Here is a 23573-nt window from a genome sequence, read left to right as displayed (position 1 = left end):
TAAAATGTGGTCCACATGTATTCTCACATAAATGTTTGCAGCAATTCTGTAAGGCAAGCCAATGTTACTCCACATTACAGATGGGAGCTGAGAGATAGGCTTTCCTGTGGTCATCCAGGGAATAGAGATTTAACTCGAATTCTTGACCAGTACACTAGCTCTCTGGCTTCTAGTAATTTATCACCTTATCTTTAGTCGTATTATGGCAGCCCTAAACTTGTCTCTTGTCTAGAGACAAAAGGTAACCTAGTGAAAGTGATGTCATGGACTAGGTCAAAGCATGGATTCAGTACTTAAGAATTTCCTCTCCCAGATGCATTACTCACACTCTCAGCTTCTGGGATCAATCTGCACCTCTGGAAGGGAGAAGAAACATGCAGTCTTTTCATTGCTTATCTCTTAATTAAATGTGGCCTTAAAAATGAAGTCCTCTTCTGGGAACAAAAAGCGGATTGACATCTGTCAAAATAGTTGCTGTTTTCAGGAGGCATATGCTGATGTTTAAAATAAGAGTAACGCCATTAGGTTGCATGCTAAATGAACAGAGGTCATTTTTGCTATTGTTAAACCAACTGCCAAGCTAAATATAATTTAGGAACTTACTTGTGTAAGATCAGGAATGTCTCCTTTATCAATTCCAATTTGCTGTGGACAATGAAAAAATAATAATTCAGAAATGTTCTTTTGTTTATGCTTAACAAGTCCAGAAATACTAAATTGCTCAATTTGACTACTGCATCTGAACTGTGATTTTAACTCACTTTGAAGCTCCATTTGTAATATCCACATCCAGGTGCTTTAAAATTAATGCATATTTGTAGAAATATGCAATACATTCATTGTCCTACAGAACAGCAACTCTGGATGGAGAACTTCTCTCAAACACAGATGGAAGCAGCAAAACGTTTGTGCACAGAGCTGGTCCCAGGCTGTGTCCTTCTGACCCGCTCCATGAATGCCTCAAATTGAAGAACTCATATTTATTTAAAGATGGGTTTTCCCTAACTTGGGATACTTCTGTCAGAAAGATAATGATGCAGCAGCTATTCCCACCAGCAGGCTGCTGGTCTACTACTATCATCTTAACTGGTATAACATGAATATACTGTAGAAGGCCAAAGCAGAGACTAATGTTATTTTATTTGCATTTTGGTGACATCCTGAACAACTATCACTTTCCACAAAATTCAATAAATGTCAAAGAAATTTTACACAATGTAGTTTATTTATGGACGTGGCGTTTGATCTAAACACATACAAAGAGTGTGTCTAAACAACAACTCAAGTAGATAATTGTGGGGGGAATCACATGCCTAGATAGCAACCATAACAACCAACATGCCACAGTGGAAGATTCACTTACCTCTGCAACTTTGAGGAATTCTGATACTCTTGTCATTCTAGTCAGAAACCGCTTGTAAATTTCAAGAGCATCTTTGCATTGTCCCTTCTTCATTTCAAAGAATTTCTCTGGAATAAATGACACATTCATTTTTAACCCACAAAACTTTTACATTATTGATACCAGGTCTTCATCTGCAGATGTATTATTGCACAAGCAGAAAAGCACTTCTGCATATGCTCAGCAGCCCTGCTCAATTCCTTGGCTTTCCCTGTCCTGCTGCAGACTTTCCATGCCCAATCTCTCACTGTTCCGGAACTCCATGCACCGCTACCGAGAAGGCCCTCTGCCTGGTTCCCTGTAACTTGGCCTCTCGCAGTGAGGGAACCGCCAGAAGGCCCTCGGAGTTGGACCTCAGTGTCCGGGCAGAACGATGGGGGTGGAGACGCTCCTTCAGGTATACTGGACCGAGGCCGTTTAGGGCTTTAAAGGTCAGCACCAATACTTTGAATTGTGCTCGGAAACGTACTGGGAGCCAATGTAGGTCTTTCAAGACCGGTGTGATATGGTCTCGGCGGCCGCTCCCAGTCACCAGTCTAGCTGCCACATTCTGGATTAGTTGTAGTTTCCGGGTCACCTTCAAAGGTAGCCCCACGTAGAGCGCATTGCAGTAATCCAAGCGGGAGATAACCAGAGCATGTACCACTCTGGCGAGACAGTCTGCAGGCAGATAGGGTCTCAGCTTACCTACCAGATGGAGCTGGTAAACAGCTGCCCTGGATACAGATTTGACCTGTGCCTCCATGGACAGCTGTGAGTCCAAAATGACTCCCAGGCTGCGCACCTGGTCCTTCAGGGGCACAGTTACCCCATTCAGGACCAGGGAATCCTCCACACCTGCCCGCCTCCTGTCCCCCAAAAACAGTACTTCTGTCTTCTCAGGATTCAACCTCAATCTGTTAGCTGCCATCCATCCTCCAACAGCTTCCAGACACTCACACAGGACCTTCACCGCCTTCACTGGTTCTGATTTAAAAGAGAGGTAGAGCTGGGTATCATCTGCATACTGATGAACACCCAGCCCAAACCTCCTGATGAGACCAGCAGCTATGACTAACTGCTGCTTTGGATCCAAGTTTGCTGAAGCTATGAGAGGGGCAATGAGAGAAACACTTGGGGGGTTTCCAAGTGAAAATATGTATTGATAAACCATATTTCTTAAAGACACTAGCCTCTGCTGTTCCCAAAGGAAACACAACGCTGGGTATGTGCCTGGAACCCCTGGAACCTTGCAACGCTTTTGGAATTTGGGGTGGTGTGTAATAACATAGAAAAGAACACAGCTGAATGTGAGAGAATCATGCGCTTGGAAAATAAGATGGCTTCTTCCTCTCTTAACAAGACTAAGCTGCAGAACTACTATTCTCTTGGAGCAATGTAACGTTAAAAACATGCTACAAGTTACTTACCTAACAAGTTAATAACTCCATCATTGTAACAAGCGAAAAGCTTGATGAGATCTTTGAACAGAAGCATAAATGCAGCATTTATAACACCATTTGTCAGCTCATTTGGATGAACCTACATAAAAATTAGAACCCATGGTTGTTAATTGTGATTTGAAATGTTGGAGCTATGTCATATCTTAGAACAAAGTTAAATACTATTGAATATGTACATTGTTCAGGCGCACGCAGGACTGAAATCTGTTTCATGCATATAAACAGAATATACAAATTATGTGTGAAACTCCAGACAAATCTGAAGCAAATTTAAAGTACCAAGGTTCATCTCATTTCAAGGAAACAACAGGAGCTGGAGAAAAACTTCATTTCTGCCTCTCAGAAATATCCAAATTCTATCTCTCTCAACTGTTGGAAAATACAATGATGCAAAAGGGAAAATGCACCGACAAACAATCCTCAGCATGATCTTGCACAATTGTGAACAATGCACACTTTGTGTGTATGTACGTGTATGTGCTGCTAGTGATTGGAAGACCAAGTTTTGTTATGGACCTTCAGTTAAATGCAAAAATGTTATTCAGTACGGTTCAATTCACAATTTTCTGCCACATTCTTTCTGCACCTTGGAGAAGCTTGCCAAAAGAAATAAGAAGTCAGTACGAGTTCATAAGGTTTGAAGTTATATTATGTTTCTACAGTGATCTAAAGTTGGAAGTGTTTTCCTTTTATCATAAAAGTATTTAGAAAACTGTAAATACATACATCAAATTCAAGAAGTGCATCTATTTGTCCTTGTAATATTGGCATACTCTTCAGTAATTTTTCTGGAACCATTGTCCTCATTACACCCTCCGCCCTGGAAGAAAAAAAATCAAGCTACAACCCAAAAAATCTCATAAGTGTTATTTGGTAACTAATAACAAAATTAAAGCTTTACAGCAGGGTTTCCAAAACTTGGGTCTCCAGCTGTTTTTAGACTACAACTCCCATCATCCCTAGCTAGCAGGACCAGTGGTCAGGGATGAAGGGAATGTAGTCAAAAAAACAGCTGGAGATCCAAGCTTGGGGTTTCCCTGCTTTAGAGTGAAGACTGAGATTCAAATTAAAGTGGATAGTATTTCATTCTAGGAAAAGGTTTAATTAGGAGGCACCTTATTATAGAATGAGAGAAACATGTAGTGCTGAAAAAAGATGGCAGGGTAGGAAAAATGATCCTGATTTTGGTCATCAAACCCTGCTTCTATAGACAAATAGTAGCTCCAATATTTCTCTGATAGTACTTGCTTTTCCACAAAGCACACTCCAATGTCTCAACTACTTACCTGAAGTACTGAAGATTCATTAAGGTCAAACCTTTACATCACTGATTAAATCAAGCATGCACTGTGTTTTACACTGTAATTTCACTCTGTGGAGAATAATGCACTATTTTTAAATATTCTATTAATCCACAGATAATGGGAAAAGATGCAGTACAGCGGAACATCCAACCATGTACAGATGTTCTGTGTTTCAGATTAAAGACACCCATAGTGTTGTTGTTTTTTAAAAAAATTGCTTATATTTTCTCTCTATTGCATTAAACATTTATTTGAAGATACATTCTTTATGTGCCATAAAAGGATTCTGCACTTCCAGATATAATGGGGAAGGGAAAAGCAAAGTGCCTGTAGGGGTCACACAAATTATGTGAGCCCTGTAAGGTTGCCCCATAATGAATTCTGGAATATTTTAAGCCATATACTATTGGTCCCTTTTCTACTTTCAACAGGCATCACATTCTGATTAACTCCTTGAATTATCTTTGGGGACTCAGGCTAGAGCAAGGGGATCATTACAGGATAATAAGGATAATACAGGATAATAATAAAAACACACTGCCTGGTAGCTTTGCAACAACCAATACAAACTTGGACTAAGGGCCATACGTAACATGCTGCTGAAAGGAGCAAACTCACATTTCTACCTCCTCTCTACAGTATTAATATATCAGCAGGACACATAATGAGACTAGAGATGAGACAAGGTCACTAAAGGCATAGAAGCAGGGAAACATTTCCCAGTGTAGACAATTTGGGCCATATTCAGTGATGTGCCTCCATTGGTGCAACAGACTTCTATGCATGCAACAGAGCTTCCTCTTCCTCTCCTATTCCCTACAGCCTCATGCATGCCTTCAAAATTAGCTTTGGACGACACCCTAGAGCACATTTCGAGAGCAGCAAAGGAAACAAATGTTCCATTTTGCTAGCAGAGCTACATGTATAGAGCACTAGATACAAACCTTTATTTTTAGCCCAGTTTATTCTACAAGGTTAAAATACAGAATGTTCCATATAAAGGAAGCCCCAACTATACTAGGACAACCACAAAATTTCTTCTCATGTTCAATTGCATTTGGAAATCAAATAAACCCACAACAGTATTCATTTATGCAATTTATGCAGCAGCTTTCCCATTTTCAAATACTTTTACTAGTAATATGTGTATGGTTTATAAATAGATACGAAACAGATTGTGATCCAGCAGAGGCATCCACTTATGTTAAGATAATGGGAAGTGATCTTCTTACATTCCTCCTTTCCCCTTGACTTATTCTGGAGATTCTTCCAACCCTCCAGGAAATATTTTCTGGGGGCTGAAGTGGGAAGGAGGAACTAGAGAAAATCAGTTCCTCTTTTCTTAAGCCAGTGGATATCCCTGCAATATATAAAGCAACCACTGTAGGACAGAAGCACTAGATTTCACCTGCTGATCAGAAGTAGAAATAGTCTCTCCCCCTCCGCTTCAGATCCTACAGCAGATTTGCAAAAACTAAAAAAACCTACTTGCATACCAGAACACTCACTATATACATTCTAGTGCTATAATTTCATTATTAAATCACTTTCAGCAATAGTAGCAGTTAAAGCAACATATATTGCAACCAACAATACTTGTAGGAACCATCAGTATTTATATTAGATAAGCTTACCCTTTCTTCACTCTTGCAAAATCAAATGCCATTTGCCGGTAGGAAAATGCTTTTTCATTCAAGTATCTACTGTAGCGCCTGATAAACGTGGACATGTCATATCCTAGCAAGGAAGAAAATATGTCATAATTTTTTGATTTTTTTTAAAATCCTTTTAATCTTTTACTAATGGATTGAGAGAGGTTGCAAATGCTATATCTTTAACTCAATGATTTATTTTATTAAACGATGACATCCTGATGGATTTCAGTGACATTCTGCAAAATAATTCATCTCACTTAAACCTACGTAAGAGAATCCCTACATGTACCTGCCTAGCTATATATGTAGGTGCCAAGCAAAGTACAGTAAGCCTGCAATTTACACACATTTAACTTCTGCACATTCAGCTTTACTTGTGTGGCAAAAAATATATTAAAAAATTAAGAAGGGGGCAGAGTTCTGAGAACAATGATTTTGGCAATCCCACCTGCCATTGAACTCAATGGGCTTTGGCTATCAACGATTTTTGCTTTAGGCATGATCCCTGGAACGTAACCCCCATGCAAGTTGTGGGCTTACTGTAATCTACAGTGATATATATGTTTGTTCTTTTGGGTGACTGGAAATAACTGAAAAATGGTGTTCAAACTGACCTTTGGATAAATATAATCTGATATATTTATAAGCCATGGTGGCCAACAGCATACCTTGCTTATTCATTAATTTTACTGCTCCACTCATCTTGCCATCTTCCAATACCATGTTACCCTGTTCTGCTATCATTTTGAAGCTACAGGTAGTTTTGATAAACAGATTGCAATGCGCTTTAAAATAAGCTCTTCATAACAAATATTCACAGGCACCCTGGTCTAGAAAACAGTGAAGATGGAAATACATTCAGCCTATTGGATCCCAAATGCAACCAAATCAAATAACAGAATTTAAGAGGCTGTGCTGGAAAAATCCGAAGTAAAAAATGTTCTATCCAGATCTACTTTGCAGTTTGATAGTATAAAGAAATATCTTTCTGCTTTAATGTGTTCTACAAACTGATCTAGAAAAGGGGCAAACTAAACATGCTGAGGCATTTGGAGACTAAGCTCCAAGCAAGGCTGAACATATATTGGGGCCAAAATACCTCTTTAAACTTCAATCTGAATCCCCCCTGCTACATGGAAAGCTGTTACCTTCTTAACATCTAGGCATTTCAGGAATGTTTCAGCCTTGAATCTCATTAATATTCTCCATCTATATTTCACATATAAAAGATGGGCATGCCCAGTGTCTAATTAGTCCTGTTTGACAGCTCCCAGAATTGTTATTCTTAGGACTTAAGGATTTACTGAAGAATCATTCCAGTAAAAATCAAGCACCCTAGGCTCCCCAAAAATGGTAAAACAAAACCTCTACCACTCTCATGTGATCGCTGCCATTATCATATAGCACATCTGAAAGCTTCCATTATGTGCAGGCAGAAGTCATTAGTGGAAAGCAGATTTGCCTGCTATTTATTCTTTATATACTGTAGCACCATCAGTGTACATGCTGCCTTACAGATGCGGCATAGACATGTCCCTGTCCTCACAAACTGCAACAGACATGGGGAGACACAACAAAAAGATATGGACAGGCAAAGAAAAGGATGCAGACAAATCAAATTGCACAACTTGGCTGCATGTGTACCCTATCCCCCAAAAGTATTAAAATTCATATACTACCACAAGCTTAAATAAAAGGATTAAGAGAAAAGCAATTAAGTTTCATGTTTACCCAGAATTCCACTGTAAAGCCATCAAGACAATAACTTGCCAAATTTGAGCTTTGGGTGTGAAAAGCTGTAAGTCTCAGTTCTTCTTGTGGTAGAGAAGCCAAGAGGGGGGCGGGATGAAGGGGGTGGAGAGATGTTGCTTTGATAATGTAACCTTCCTATTCTGGATGAGAACTTCATCCTGGACGGAGGACAGATAGCAACCACCAGTGGCTACTCCTTCTGCTGTTCTGAGATTTTAATTTTTGCCTACATACAGTACAACTGTGTGCTCTTAGGGATGGATTTTTGGCTTAAGATGATGCAAGGAATCAGAAAGAAGTTATTATAAAGCAGCAGATAATATTAGGAGCTTAGTGCTTAAGTGTATGGTTCCAGGCTTTCAAGTACGCAATCCCCATACAAGGTTTCTTGTGACACCTTTGGGGAAAGAACAGAGCACTGAAATTACACGAGCTTAAATAAGTCCTTCCATCGTAACATGTTCTCTTCATTTTCTTTCCTTTTTTATTCTTGCCTTATCCCTCCTCCAAATAGCACACGTTTCCTTTTCCTTTCTGCTATATTAAAAAGAGTTCCTATAAAGAAAACAAGGCACTTGTCCTCTGCCAATATATTTCACAGGGGGGGAAGGGACGCATTTCTGCCTAAACGATTGCACATATACTGTACCAGGCAAACATTATCAGCAAAGGGTTCTTACCATGTGATCCACTTTTGTCCAAAAAATTGCTGAGATTGAACAGTGTGTTTCTAGATGCCAAATACTGAATAAACCTCTAGGAGGAAGGGAGGAAAGGATATTATTAGTTGTATATGTCCTTCAACATCATCCTCTCACTATTTCATGACAAACCCACAAGCATGTTTCCTTCTAGGTGAAAACCCATGATAATCATATTATAATAAATGCCATGCCTTACACATCTCTTGCCAATTTGAATAATTCTGCCTGGAGTGGATACAGATGGCCCAGTGCTCAAAACTAAAGTCTGCACTGCTTTCTTCTACACTAAAAAGACTTAATCAGACCATCCAGGGGTTTTGTGTGTGCTTAACAATGCAGAGATAAGAACATATTCTAAAATGTCACTACTCATATAAATAAGGTTCCAATATGCATATGGTCAATTGTGCAATTTAACCCTAAACACAGCAATGCATCACATTTTTCACATGGCCAGAACAGTGCAAAGATTTTGGCTGGTGTCATGGAAACCCCTGAACCTAGAACTAAAATGGCTCTTTCTGGGCAAAATTGGTACAGGCATGAGTATTGCCATTTTCTTTATAAGTATCTGTCTCAGCATTTATTCCTATAATATTTTTACTGTAGTGAATTTTGGAATAAAGCTTTTAATCCCAACAACTGAGTCAAGAGTCCAAGATCCAAGTGGGAGCCAGGATGTTACCAGAAACCCTGCTTCTCTGGCACTATGCAGGGCTCCTTTGGAAGGACAGGGAAGCCCCTTTAAGTGGGAGTTCATGCAACTATTTGATTTGGCCTCCTTGGAAGTCCTCTCCTAAAAGCTTGAGTGAAGGATAGCTTTAAGAAAATTTTGTGCACTTACCTCATTGCCATGAACCATTAGATGATGCGTTGCAACTAAGGCTTTGAACACAACCACCCAACTACTGTTTGTTGCTCTCTCAAAGAGTGTATCAGCCATTTGAGGAATATTGACATTTGTCTCATTTGTGGCTTGGATAAGATCTATTTTGGGAAAGGGAGAATGATAAATACAGAAACTTTCAGTTTTGTTACTGTTAAAGACCATGCCATTGCAGTTTAGTGATGTAACAGTCACTCAATTTCACTACTATACTTGGACTTTATTTAGAGCAACCTCCTAAATAATTGTTTGCCTTTCACACATGATTGTCACAAGGGGATGTGCAAACATACCATAAAACAGCTAAAAATATTTTCTAAAACAGTAGATGGGTTTAAAAACAAATACAAAATGAAATGTAAGGCAAAGCCCTTTTAATCCAGCTAGGAAAGCTTATCAAAACAAAAATATATTTATTACCCAAGATCAATCACTACAGAAACAATTAAGATAGGAAACCAACTTTCCTCTGGACTGCCTACTACTGCTAGCCAGAGACTATAAATGGGAGTGGTTCTTTACAAGCACGATCTGGGCCTGAAAGAGGAATAACCCTGTCCACAATTCAAATCATGTTGAGGTATAATAACTGAAGCTTAAAAGACGCAAATTGCCTTCTAGGCACTTCAAAAGGCTCCCTCCTTTTCCTTCTATTTGCTGTGGATCTTTCTTTTTATTTGCCATTTCAGGGTTCTGAAATCTGTGTTTGCCAGAGATGTGTTCCTTAACCATTCCCCCTAGTATCCCTTCCACCAGTCACTTCCACTCACTTGTCCAGCAAGTCTCTCCTCATTCCTAATTTGTGAGGACAAGATCCAATATCCCTTCCTTTGCCATTGCCTCTATTGACCTGCTTTTGAAAGATGAGTCTCAGCTGACTTACCTGTGGTATGAAGTCAGAGGACATGAAGCACAATTATTTACAGTTATCACCCCCTTCACTTACAACTAACTTCCCTCCTTGCACTACATTACTATGAAGGTGAATAAGATGGGAATTCATCCCAGAATTAAGCATTTATATTTCTAACTCCGCAAGTTTGGGCAAGAAGAGGGGGAAAGTGACATGATTTTGAAGCTAGACTAAAATTAAAATGAAGTCAAAATCCTTCCATTTTCTACATTTCAGGCAGCTTTACCCATGTACTGGGCACTGTATCATTTGCCAAATTTAGCATCCAATGCATAAATAGTTTCACTATTATTAGCCAAATAAACCAATGGGCACAAAGCCAGTCTATCCATCACGGTCCAATTGCTATTTGCTGCAGCTATACCTGCAGAATATACCCCAGAAAACACAACGATTGTATCATCATCATCATTTATTAGTCACTTTTCTTTACAAAACATAACCTAAGGCGATCCAGACCAACTCCTCCCACATACTGATCTAGAAATGCCAAACAGAAATGCCAAGGGAAAGAATTACCCCCATGACAGTCTCTCCAAGTTATTAAGGGCAGTGAAATTTGTTCTGCTAATGTTGCAAGAGTCCCTATCCCTACCTTGACCAAAGAGATTCATGTTTTAACTCAGGAAACTAACAACGTAATAGCCAAGAGGCACTGGCAGATGCACAGGAACTGCAGCTCAGATAGAGATACACCATGGTTCTGTCCTCACAACACATTGCTTGTCTAGCTTTTCATTGACAGATCCCAAAACAGGATTCAGTCATTAATTAAACTTCCAGAGAAGGTTGCTGAGCTACTTTTGAGCAATCTTGCATTCAAAAGGTCTCCATGTCCAGTTTGAGAAATGCTGCAGCAATTATTTATTTAAGTCTCAATTTCTGGGACTAACATGACATCTTTTTTTTCAGTTACAGAAGTAGGCATAGATATGTAAGCAAGAGAATGGAGAGGGGGCAGGCTGAATTGATGTTGGTGAAAGAAATTCAGCTCCATATTTGAACAAGGCACATGAATGTAAATTGTCACTGTACTCTTCATTTATACTTCTTCCCTAGCAGAGCAAACGAGAAGCAGCATGGGAATTTTCAAGCCTCTAGCAGCAGCCAGCACATTAAATGCTGAAGCATAGCTTTGTGTCACCTCAGCTGACCTCGACAAAGTGCCACTCACTAGTCTGTTTCTTTCTTATGCTTTTTCTGTATTTTGCTTTGTGGTGGTAAGCTTAAGTGTACTTCTCCATTTCTACCAGTGCTCAGAGATTAGGGGTCACAGTCCTTGTCGCTGTTGTTGTTTCTAGTCTAACCTACTTTGCATCCCTCTGGCTTAGTGACGGAAGTTTCTTCTCAGGCACACCTACTCCCAAAAAGCTTAACTTGTTTTCAGCCTCCCAGAGACAGACATACACAAATTAAGACACAAATTAGAATTTCTTTAATTTGGCACTAGTCCAAAACAGAAATACTCAAAGCAGCTTACAACAACCCAATGAAAACAAAACAATAATATTGCTCAAGGAATACAAACAAGTTCACAACTGTGACCCTTCAAATGTAAGGGTGCAAAGATGTAGCAATATACCGTAATGGAAGCATTACAGACATCCCTCTAATTCAGAGAGGATTGGCTAGTACCTTCTTTATGGTCATTTTGGGACCTTTTCATTACTCCCATGCCAAAGGGGGTAAATGATCTTACCGTTTTGAACCACTATTTGTGCTAGTTCTTTTTTAATCACCTTGGTTTAGTCATCTCTCTAATTTTTAAGCTGGCAGTTTATTTTCTGATATTTCTGTTTTATTATTTATTCTAATTGTATTTTATCATTTCATTTGTGTGTGATGCCCAAAGCAAATGTTATTTGGCAACCCTTATGTAAATATAGTAAATTTTAAAATTAAGTAGATGAGACAACAGGGGTGTGATTGTTCACTAGGCTATTTGTAAAAGAAAAGGAAGTTGCCACACAGCAGATTTAAATGTACTGATATCCTAATCGCAAGAACTAGGTGAGTAACATGTTATTGTGAAATAGGAATTAAAACAAACAACTAAATATGCACCTTCATTACCATAATTTTATTCTAGTGACACTTACTAACATCTGGAGCTAAAGGAAGGTGCCTCACATCTTTTTCCCCATACCAATACAGTGGTACCTTGGGTTACAAACACCTTGGGTTACAAACACTTCGGGTTACAGACTCTGCTAACCCGGAAGTAGTACCTCTGGTTACAAACTTTGCCTCAGGATGAGAACAGAAATTGTGCGCTGGCGGCACAGCAGCAGCGGGAGGCCCCATTAGCTAAAGTGGTACCTCAGGTTAAGAACAGTTTCAGGTTAAGAACGGACCTCTGGAACGAATTAAGTTCATAACCAGAGGTCTCTTAATTACACAGTCTCAAATGGCAATTTTAGGTCTTTAAAAAAGGACATTCTGTTTCACTGCAGTTTCTTGGCTAACAGTGATGAAATATTGTGCAATCTGCTCTAAATGTGATCTCGTTACCATCATTACCAAGGGTCTGCTGCATAATTAGTAGGGAAGATTTAGGAAAGTAAGGGCTCTAATTGTTGCACTCATAGCTTAAAAACAGCTCCTGCAGTCATTAAAGGCACGCTGTCTTATTAAGTCAGCCACAGGAGCTGTCCACTGTATTAAGTTCTGAATTTTAAGAACAACTAGCTCACCAGCTATCTGAAGACAATACTCATACAGGGCCTATGTAAACAAATGTCTGGTCCATTCTCACCATCTAATTCTATGTGAACGTCTTTAAAGCCAGAAGAAAACAGCAGAACTTCAGCTGCTATAGGAGCAGCTATGAAAGAACAGCAATAGTACAAGTGTGGCAGGCATATATGTATGGAAGCATGTGAGAAGAGGGGCCACAAAGGTCAGACCCCTAATTGCAGGAACATAAATGCTGTTTGCTATTCACAAACACCAGAATGCTACTTTAAACACTTGCATTGAACACCTCAGGGAATTTAAGATAAAACACAATTTAAGTGGACATTTAGTGAATATTCTTGTAAAAGAAAATTATAACTGCCTTTTGAAGGAATAATATTCTGGTTTTCCTGCCTAATTTGCTTTAGATATTCATGCTGCTTAAATATTCATTTAAACACTGTAAATTTACACAGGTAAATTTATGGAAACAGTGTCACACATTTACTCTAATATATTTTTGACAAACAGTGCTTCTATTTTTAGTGTTGGCATTTGTTTCCACTCTATTTTTGTTTTGGCTAGTTAGCAGCACATCGCCTATGCAGATCTAAGTAGGTAAACTATCAGACCTAGAATGAAATGTTATTTTCACCTGAAAATTTGTGCACCCTTTAATAAGCACTGTAAAACACTTGAAGCAAAAAACAGGGGCTACACTGATGAGTTATGCTTGAAGAAGTGCAAAATGCAAAACGCCTCAAGGTCCAAAACAGTTAAGTCACCTGCAGCTAGTTACTGATTGGCTTTCAGGTCTCTGAACAGAGTCATGTCTTGCTAATATTTCACTTATAGTTTTCAAAGTAATAACTGTGCCCCATTTTCTACAAGTCCATAAGGTCTATGTAAAATACTCTTCTGCCAGTAGAAGAAGAGTCTACCATTTTTAGAGTGAGAATTGGTGTGCTGGTTAAACTAATGCACCATGAGCCACATAGGTTTCAGTTTAAGTATCACTGAGTTATGAAAAGCAGTCTATACATTACACAGAATCAAGTGGCAAAACATATTTATGACTGTCCCAACTTCAGACTGCAAGTTGGGAGGGACAGAAGAGATTCTCTACTACCAGCTAACGCCATGGAAAAAACTCCCTCATGCAGAAATGGTATGTTAGTGAAAAGGATTCAGCACAGCTTTCTTGCTGGAATACTAATTATCTGACATGAAGAGTTTCTTTCCATGAGATAAGTATGCTAACATGCAACCTCAGCCCTATTGAAAAAGTACAGTCCAGGAAAAGCTTAAACACTTGGTTCTGCTCCTTATACAAACTGACCCTTATTAGCCGACCTTTGTCACAGAAAATTTCTTCTGTAATATGTAGATGACAATACCAGCCTAACTTGCAGGGTTAATGTAAAAAGAGATTGAGAACTTATACAAAGTACTTCTGGTACTTTCTGTTTTTACTTCACATTTACAAAAGTAGCAGCATTACTTGGTTGGAGCAGTCATTTGACAAAAGCAAGAACATTAAGTAGTGCGCTTTAGGACTAAATTTGATGGGGACGGGGTTTCTTCTTTTCAATATGTAAAGTAGCTAGACCAGAAAGCCTACACAGTAGATTAGCTATTATGACAATTATTTAACATATTATGACACCAGCAACTACCTGGCAGCCCATTTATTCTCTCTAAAATTATACTGGCAGTATTCCAACATTTTATACTGTAAGTAACAGCAAAGGCCTTACAATGATCAAGACCTCTACTCCCCAGGCAGCCTAGTTTCTGCAGACCCCTTGTGGCCATCCCCAGCAGGAAAGATTTGTAAGAGATGGTGAAAAGGTGACATACACAATATTCATCTTTAATGATTTGTATGAAGCATCTTTTTCAAAGAGCGTCAGGACTGTGATGCTTGCAAACAAGATCTAAAGTCAGAGAGCTCATAAGGACTCATTCAAGGAGCAGCAGTCTACCATCAGGTCCCCATGCTGGACACTTATCATTCTGTCTTGTCCCTAGGCCCTGCCACTGAAGCCAGAAGATGGTGGTAGTGGTAGGACATAGTTTGAACTTGAAGAATGCAAAAGTAGTACAACACGTTGCACTGCACCAGTTTGTTCTCTCAGCCTTGCCTCACTTTGAGCCTGACTTAACAGTTCAGATACATATCCGAACCACACTTATAGTCAAGAGTTCAGCTATATGCAAGAACAGAGCACAACATGCACTGCTTTCATTGCCAATGCATGGACTAGAACTAGACTCGCTGACAAGCTCATCTTTTCTGAACCTCCTTTTGATAACCTGTTTTTAACTGGCCTTTTAATATCTGTGAATGTTGCTGCCTTTGTCAGTTTTGATTGTTTTGAGATAAGATTTGTTTTTGTTTTTATAATAGCGTGAGGCACCTTGGTGAGCTATGCTTGCCCAAACTAATGTTCCAGATAAAATAATGAGGCAAGTGGCTAACTGCAAAAATCTGACTTAGTTGGTGTTACTAATGATGCTGCTACTAATGATGATGCTACTCCACCTATTCTAGGTCTCCATGAAATAAAAATTAATCCACTTGATAATTGAATTACATATTATAAGCACCCTAGAAGAGTTCAGAAATACAAGTTGTTGTTATCTATAGACAACCAAAGAACAGGAGAAGTATTAAGCACTAGAAGCATACAGTTCCCCCTGCTTGTTGAAGGAAATTGGAAGATTACACTACTGCAGTGTAAGCACTATTTAAGACAATCTAGGCTTTTGTATGCGTGGACACAGGACAATGATTTTGGAATCAAAGTTTACTTAATCCCAAGGTCAACCAAATTAAAGTCTTATCAACAGATATGTCCTTCCAAATCTACAAAGTCTAACGCATTTAGGGCTACAAAGGCCACAACTGACACCATGCATTGCACCTAGAAGTGCAGGAGTTCAGCAATGAAGGCTTCAAACCATATGTACCAATAGCAACTCACATGTAAACACTTTTCAAATGTAGAACTTATTACCACAGTCTACTCTTAAAATTGCCAGGTTACATGATCACTGCCTGATCTAAGACAAGATCCTTAGAGACCAACTAAGTTTGTTATTGGTAAAGAGAAGTTGCTGAACTGCAACTTATTACCAAACTTAAAACCATGGAGAGAACTGGTCTGAATAGAGACATTGGATTCTTATCTCATTATACTTGATAAAGCTAATTTAAGCCATCTCACCCCTTGCTTTTCCTTGTAAGACCAATTGCAGTCTTTAACAGTCATCAACAGGTTTACCACACCTATCAGCCAATCACCCATTCCCACCACCCTTCTGAGTAATACCCCTCCCCACCCTCTCACTATATATAAGGGTCTGGTGACTTCTGTTTCAGTGTATCTGAAGAAGTGTGCATGCACACGAAAGTTCATACTAATAACAAACCTAGTTGGTGTCTAAGGTGCTACTGGAAGGATTTTTTAAATTTTGTTCCTTAAAGAATGCACTTGAGTTCTTTATACAAAACAGACAAGGGCCTTCTCTTAGTCTTGAAAGTTTTTCAAGAAACCAGATGTTTAAAGCTTGTACCCGGTTGAGATGTCATCCATTTCTGCCCCTTCTTTCCTAAAATCGGGGAAATGCAACTGGACCCAACTGCTCCATGCATGCTTCCACATTTGTACACAGAAAGAACTTTCAAGTATTATTAGCAGGTGTTCACACACAGTTATCCATTAAACTATAACCATTGAGATTATGGCCTCTAAAGCAACTCTTCAAATTCTGAAAATGACAACTTGATTACCGTACTGGCATTTTAGTTGTTAAAACAAAAAGGCTTCCCAGAAATTTTCTACTTAGGTTTTCTTCCTAGATGCCATACCTCATATTTATGAGGGACAGCCAAGTTTCCATTACAGCCTAAAGTGTCATGACTGAAACATGTCTTGAACCCCAAACACATGGTACTTATATTGTCAAATTATCACTTTCAGTAGCACTCTCTCTCAATAATTCATGCAAGGAAGCTGCCCCTTCCATGCTAAACCAACATGAGAGCTACAAAAAGGCTGTATTGCTTGGTGCATGCTATTATTTAGTGCCTAATGCCTACATCAGCCAGGCTCCCTTGTTTAGCAAAGCTTCTCCTAAGCCTCCTTATGCTGACCTTTCCTGCCAACTGCATTATTTCATGTATCAATCCTATGCCCTGCTTTTGGCTGGCAACCTGGAGGCTCCCTCTTCAGTTAGGATGGCGTCCCACACTACATTAAATACACTTGGCACCAAGTGTACTTATTACTTTTAAGCCAATTTTGGTCCCTTCTAGAAACCCGTCATCTATGCACTGCAGCCCCCCACAGTGGAACCAATGTGAAAGGTAGTCTTGTGGGACAAAAATGTGAAACACTCATAATTAAGGATGGAAGGAGCAGAGAACTACCAAAGGAGATCAAGTGTTTTACAGGTGCCTCTGGATGAACACTGTGCTCCTGCATGCCACACAACACACAGGACCCCTTGCTTTTCAGGATCCTTATCTACGGAGGGCTAGTTGCCCAGTTTCAGAGAATGGCAGGTTCTACCATTCTACAATTGCCATGTTTTATAGTAATGAATATTAACCATTTATTCATGTGGAAGGAAGTTAATCACTGAGCTAGCTCCTGCTGGCAATACCCATTCCATCTACTGAAGCGGTAGATAATATGGGCATCTCTCTCCCCCCAGCTTGCACACCAGAACTGTATCCTAGACTGTTTACTTTCTTTCCAACTGAATTAAATTGCTGTATGTATTTCAGTTTAAGAGCCTTGTGTATGCATTTCATCCTTGCACTACCCCTTCCCAGTGTGCCACAGTTAACCAAAGTTTCCTATTATGTATAAATTGGGAAACTATGCTTCCCAAGACTGAAACAAGTCAGTATCTTAAACATCAACTTTAGATTATATTTGATATCCTGAATTATTCTGGTTTTCCAATTCAGACCCAACAGGAAATTAAGACCATGCATCTCACTGTTTAGTAAGCCGAGACATACTCCAAAACAGGCCAACAAGTGCTTTCTAGAACTGCACAGCCCAAGCCTTGAGTCTACTTCTTGGTCACTCTTTCCTGTGACAAAGAATGAACCCAAGAACTGGGTTTCATTTATGGGACAAATGATACCTCCTCAAATAATGGTTTGCACCTCTTGCCTCTAAAATTCTGACCTATATCAAATTAAACCTCTAAGGACCATCAATTAAATTACCTTTTGCAAATTTACTCCATTTGTATAATTTATGGAGAGTTGCAAATTTCAGATTGGCTGCAAACAGAATTTAAAGCTTGTTCCCAGGACTACCAGAAAGTTCTTCATAGATGGTGAATTTCAGCTACAATCCTAAGCACACCAGCTAGGAAACAAGTCCTATGGAGAATAGTGGAACTTACGTCAGGGTAAACATGCTTAGGATTGCAATTAGCTTCACATTCCGCTTAGAACATTAAAGTCCAGACCCGAGTCTAGAAAGCTTGTTTCTGTGCATATGTGGAGCTTTTTTTCACTATAATCTTTTAAAAGCATCTCTCATACTGCTTCTAAAGATTTTATGAATTAGAAGTTTGAGAGTGTGAGAAGCTGCATGCACACACATATATGTTTTTCATTTGTATCTGGATGCAGACCAACGAATACATTGTAGAATTTGGGGGGCACTCCCAGACCATGTCATTTCTGAAATTACATGCACTACTGAAATCATGTTGACTAAACTGTTCCTTAATGTTTAAAATGCTCCTCAAACTGTAGTTAACCTCCAACTTCCTCCTCCTCCTCCTCCTCCTCCTCTTTCCTTCTTGCAGACAGCATACAGAGAAAGAATGCAGGTGATCATTCTCAAAGTGCTATCTGAATCACTGATATTATCTACTCATACTGCTTCAGTGGCCATCTCAATAATTTAGCCCTGACCAAATATCTTACGAAGCAATTTGAATTCAGCATCTTAAAAAACAAAAACAAACCAACAAAAAAAACCTCCACACATTATTATTGATCACTCTGCCACCACCATTTGTAAATCCAGGGGCAACAAGCTTATGACTTCTTCTGAAGATAAGCAATCATTATCATGAAGATGACATGGTAAGCAACAAACAAGAAAACTGCTAAATCCTTCCTGCTACACTCCTCTCCAAGCAACAGCAGGAGCAACAAACCACAAACCTTGACTTACCATGATATCTGAACCAGTGCCCAAGGTTTGTTTCTCCCAAACAAGTCACAACCAGGAAGCCAGTAAGAAACCTTCACTCCAGATTGTGGTTTATTTGGAGAAAAACAAATCATGAGCACCAGTTTAGTCATCACAGCAAGCCAAGGCTCATAGTTTGTTGATTCCACTTGCAATAGGGAAAGAGAACAGTGGGAATGATTCAAAATAGAAATTCAACAGGGGTACATACTGTGGCTCTGTTTCCACACCAGGGCAAAAATGTGCGTCGTGTCTTGGATCCACACTGCTAAAGAGTTTTCTATTTTGAGATATCTTAATGATGATATGAACATATCACCCTTCAGACATCTAGGTTCTATTACTACTTACACATAGGCACCCCACTGCCTCTTGCCTTCCACTGTTCTTCACTGTTATGATGCCCACTGGGGCACCTTCTCAACTCAGTGCCCAGTGCCAGCAAACTGGCCACGCTCCCTTAAATCCATCTCTGTCTGCCTTAGAGGGTAGTTTGGAAACTTCAGCTGGTCAGATTCAGCAGCCAGATTGTTTACCAATGCAAGATGATCTGAACATATCACATCCATTCCAGCATAACCACAGTGGCTTCTAATAATTTTGTGCTCTCGATTAAAGGCACTGGCTTTGACCTATAAAGCCTTATGTGGCTCATTTTCCCCACACGAACCAGCACGGACGCTGCATTCATCATGTGCTCCCTCTGAGGGAGCTGTGGACAGTTTTGACAGGCCTTCTCATTGGCAGATCCCCACTTAGGGAGGCATGTCAGGCATCATCAGTACCTATCTTTAGGCGCCAGGCAAAAACATTCCTTTTCCAGCAGGCCTTTTAATTACCTGTGGTCTCCTTAAGTGGGGGTGTCCTCATCCTCCCTTTTTGTATAAATATGGGTACATTTTTAGCTTTTGCTCTGATTTTGCTTTATGTTGCTCTTAAACTATTTGCTATATTTTTGTAAGTTGCCTTCAGTTACTTTTGGTTAAGAGCGGTGGACTCATAATCTGGGGAACCGGGTTCGCGTCTCTGCTCCTCCACATGCAGCTGCTGGGTGACCTTGGGCCAGTCACACTTCTCTGAAGTATCTCAGCCTCACTCACCTCACAGAGTGTTTGTTGTGGGGGAGGAAGGGAAAGGAGAATGTTAGCCGCTTTGAGACTCCTTAGGGTAGTGATAAAGCAGGATATCAAATCCAAACTCTTCTTTTTGAAAAAAATAAAAGGGGGGATCTACCTAGTTGAATTAATCGTGCTCATCCCCACAGTAAACCATTCATAAAATGCTAGCCTAACAGCCTATTTGCTTTGCTCTCATTTCTTTCCTCTACAAGGGAAGTGCTTATCTCTGGAGAGTTACTGTGGAAGTCCCAGTAGTGTGCCTTCTGCCACATGTACATTCATTCTATTATTTACTTGCCTTCTCCAGCACAACAGCCAGCAACCATTAAAATTCAACTTCTGAAGGATTGTTTTCCGAGAAACATGTTCCAAACCATGGAATGCAAAAACAAAAACTAGGGCACACATAAAAAAGTTGTAGAGGGTCACAAATTACTATATGCACATTTAGGACCATGCTTGTGTTTACGTAAAAAGGGGAGGGGAGGAATGCAAGTCTCAGATTTCCCATCACCACTCTAAGTTTAAACATGTCTGTCCCTTTCCCCAGTGGCATTGGTGCTTTTCTGAACTATCACATTCAGCCACTTTTAATAGCCCTTAGTCATATAGCATCTTTCCCCATATTTCTAATAAGGAAATATGCTATATGATTTAGGACTATTAAATAGACAGGTACCATTAAAAAAGAAAAAAACTTCCCCTAGGTTGCAAAGCAGGTCTCTTGAGATGCTTCACTATCCATACTATAGCAGGACAGATGTTGCTCAAGCATCTAGAAATGGAAGACACCACATTCCACTTATCAGAGAATCTCGGTTTACTTTCCCTTTGAAGTCAGGGCATTCACAATATCTTGAACCTCCCCACTCTGTCCCATATTCTGTTGCTCGTAAAGGCAGAACCAGGTAAGCCTCTTCAAGGTAAGCATTTTAAGTCACATTTGCTCCTAGAGGCATCATACTTTTTCCTTCCCCACCTTTTTAATTAATACCACATTATTACACTTTGTAGCCAAGGCCATTATACATCAAACAACCTGGTATATCAAGAAAAAAGGAAACAAGGGAAAGAGAAAAGCAAATAAAAATGGCCTTTGAAGGCAAAAATGAGCAGGATAGCAAAAAAAAAAAGAGGAGGAGACAGTGACTAGATTACAAGGAAAAATAAAATCATTTTACATTTTTGGAATCACAATGTAGACACATCATTCTCTTGTGAGGCATTCTGGGGTCTCAAGAGGCATCGACTGTGGCCCCATAAGCTCAGCAATGTGGTGGCTGGCCGAGAGTTCTTAGCCCCTGTCCTATTTCACTATACTGTACTGTTCCCTGCTCCTTGCCACTGTTCACACCTGAACCCCCAATGGTGCTGCCACCTTACTGTTATTGGAAGGCTACCTTTGTAGTTTCTCCCAATTTTGACTCCTGTGCCTTAAAGAGCAGTGTGCAAGCTCCAAGATCCCTAACACCAATATTATTCTCCAAATGCCTCTCCCCAGTCTTTCTCCTTTTTGCTATTACAAAACAGAGGAGTTTGTTCAAGAGCATACATAAATTTCCCCATAACTTGATTACAGTTCTGCCTGGTGCTTCTTACTTACAAAGTTAATCTCATTTCTCCATAAGTATATTGCTCCCCACCCCAAAAATCTCATGGCCAACATCTACAGCAGTAACTGATTACATGAATCTTCAGTACATACATCTTAATTTATTTAATGCAGATGAAATAATAATAATAATAATAATAATAATAATAATAATAAATTTTATTTATATCCTGCCCTCCCCAGCCAAAGCCGGGCTCAGGGCGGCTAACAACAATAAAACCGTACAAAAGTGCAGCACAAGCAACACTCTAAAATCATTCATTATAAAATTAATTAATTCAAGCCACTGGCAACCATTGGGCCAGAGCTCCGCGAAGATTGCCGAGGGAGGGAGTCAGGCTGTGCCCTGGCCAAAGGCCTGGTGGAACAGCTCTGTCTTGCAGGCCTTGTGGAAAGATGTCAAGTCCCACAGGGCCCTAGTCTCTTGTGACAGAGCGTTCCACCAGATCGGAGCCACGGCTAAAAAAGCCCTGGCTCTAGTTGAGGCCAGCCTAACCTCTCTGTGGCCTGGGACCTTCAAGATGTTTTTATTTGAAGACCGTAAGTTTCTCTGTGGGGCATACCAGGAGAGGCGGTCCTGTAGGTACGAGGGTCCTAGGCCGTATAGGGCTTTAAAGGTTAAAACCAGCACCTTAAACCTGATCCTGTACTCCAGGGCAACCAGAGCCGTTTCGGTCCCATGACCAGCGCGGAAGCCGGACTGGAATGGATCCAGAGCCGATGTTTCATCCAGAAACCCACCAAGCTGTTCAGCAACCGCTCTCTCAATCACCTTACCCAGGAATGGAAGATTCAAAACCGGGTGGTAAAAGGATCTAACGATGTTTCCTTTAAGAGCGGGCGCACCACTGCCTCCTTCAGTTCCCCTGGGAATGTCCCGGTGCCAAGGGACAAATTGATGATATCCCCCAGGAGTGCCCCACCTCGTCTGGACACGCTCTAATCAACCAAGACAGGCACGGGTCGAGAGGACAGGTGGTGGGCTTTCCAGCTCGGAGGAGTCTGTCTACATCGGCTGGGGATATCCGGTCGAAGTGGTCCAATACTGGACCAGAGGACAGTCGAGGGGCCTCCAGTTCCTTTATTGTATCCAAATTGGCAGGGAGGTCATGGCGGAGCAACAAGACCTTCTCCGCAAAATGCTCGCAAATGCCTCACAGCTGTGTGTCAAATTGTTATTTAAATTTGGCTGTCCCTCAAGGGACGTTAAAGACCTGATTATACTAAATAATTGCGCCGGGCAAGAGCTAGCGGATGCAATGGAGGCCGAGAAGTAAGACTTCTTAGCAGCCTTCACCGCCATCTCGTAGGTTTTCCTAAAAGCCCTATAAGATGTTCTTGAGGCTCTGTCGCGGGCACCCCGCCATACTCGCTCTAGCCGTCTGATGTCCCACTTCATTTTCCGGAGCTCCTCAGTAAACCAGGGAGCCCGGTTTCTGCGGGGTCGCAGAGGGCGCTTAGGTGCGATCTCATCGATGGCTGCCAGGAGCTGGATATTCCAGCCCTCAACAAGCTCAGTCAATGAGTTGCCAGGGGGAGCAAGGTCCCGCAAGGCTTGGCGGAATCTATCAGGGTCCATCAGCCTCCGCGGGCGAACCCAAATCGGCTCACCACCTAAGCAGGGTGGGGGTGGAAAGTCAATCCTGGCTTTCATAGCATAGTGATCAGACCATGGCACCTTCATCGAAGGAGACATGATCACATCTATACCTATGCCAAAGATCAAATCCAGCATGTGGCCTGCTTGATGTGTGGGGTCCGAAACAAACTGGGAGAGCTCTAGTGTCGCCATGGAAGACACCAGGTCCAGAGCCTGTGAGGAGGGAGTGGCATCAGCATGGATGTTGAAGTCCCCCAATATCAATAGGTTAGGGAA

At 40.5% G+C, this 23573-nt stretch overlaps 1 protein-coding gene across 1 annotated transcript in view; it reads right to left on the bottom strand.

Annotated features, from left to right (window-relative positions):
- The window catches only part of SNAP91 (synaptosome associated protein 91), a 66576-nt gene that overhangs the window by 37511 nt on the left and 5492 nt on the right, over positions 1-23573 (bottom strand). Inside the window, exons 3-9 of the mRNA XM_081904950.1 lie at positions 9104-9246; positions 8236-8311; positions 5783-5885; positions 3571-3664; positions 2812-2923; positions 1364-1470; positions 604-645 (exon numbers count right to left, since the gene is read on the bottom strand). Coding sequence (XP_081761076.1) covers positions 604-645; positions 1364-1470; positions 2812-2923; positions 3571-3664; positions 5783-5885; positions 8236-8311; positions 9104-9246 — 677 coding nt within the window. The remainder of the gene's footprint in view (positions 1-603; positions 646-1363; positions 1471-2811; positions 2924-3570; positions 3665-5782; positions 5886-8235; positions 8312-9103; positions 9247-23573) is intronic.

Source organism: Podarcis melisellensis, assembly GCF_964234715.1.
Source record: "Podarcis melisellensis genome assembly, chromosome: 3".
NCBI classification, from domain to species: domain Eukaryota; kingdom Metazoa; phylum Chordata; class Lepidosauria; order Squamata; family Lacertidae; genus Podarcis; species Podarcis melisellensis.
Note: the sequence above shows the minus strand (reverse complement) of the source record. Positions and strands in the feature narration are given on the sequence as shown.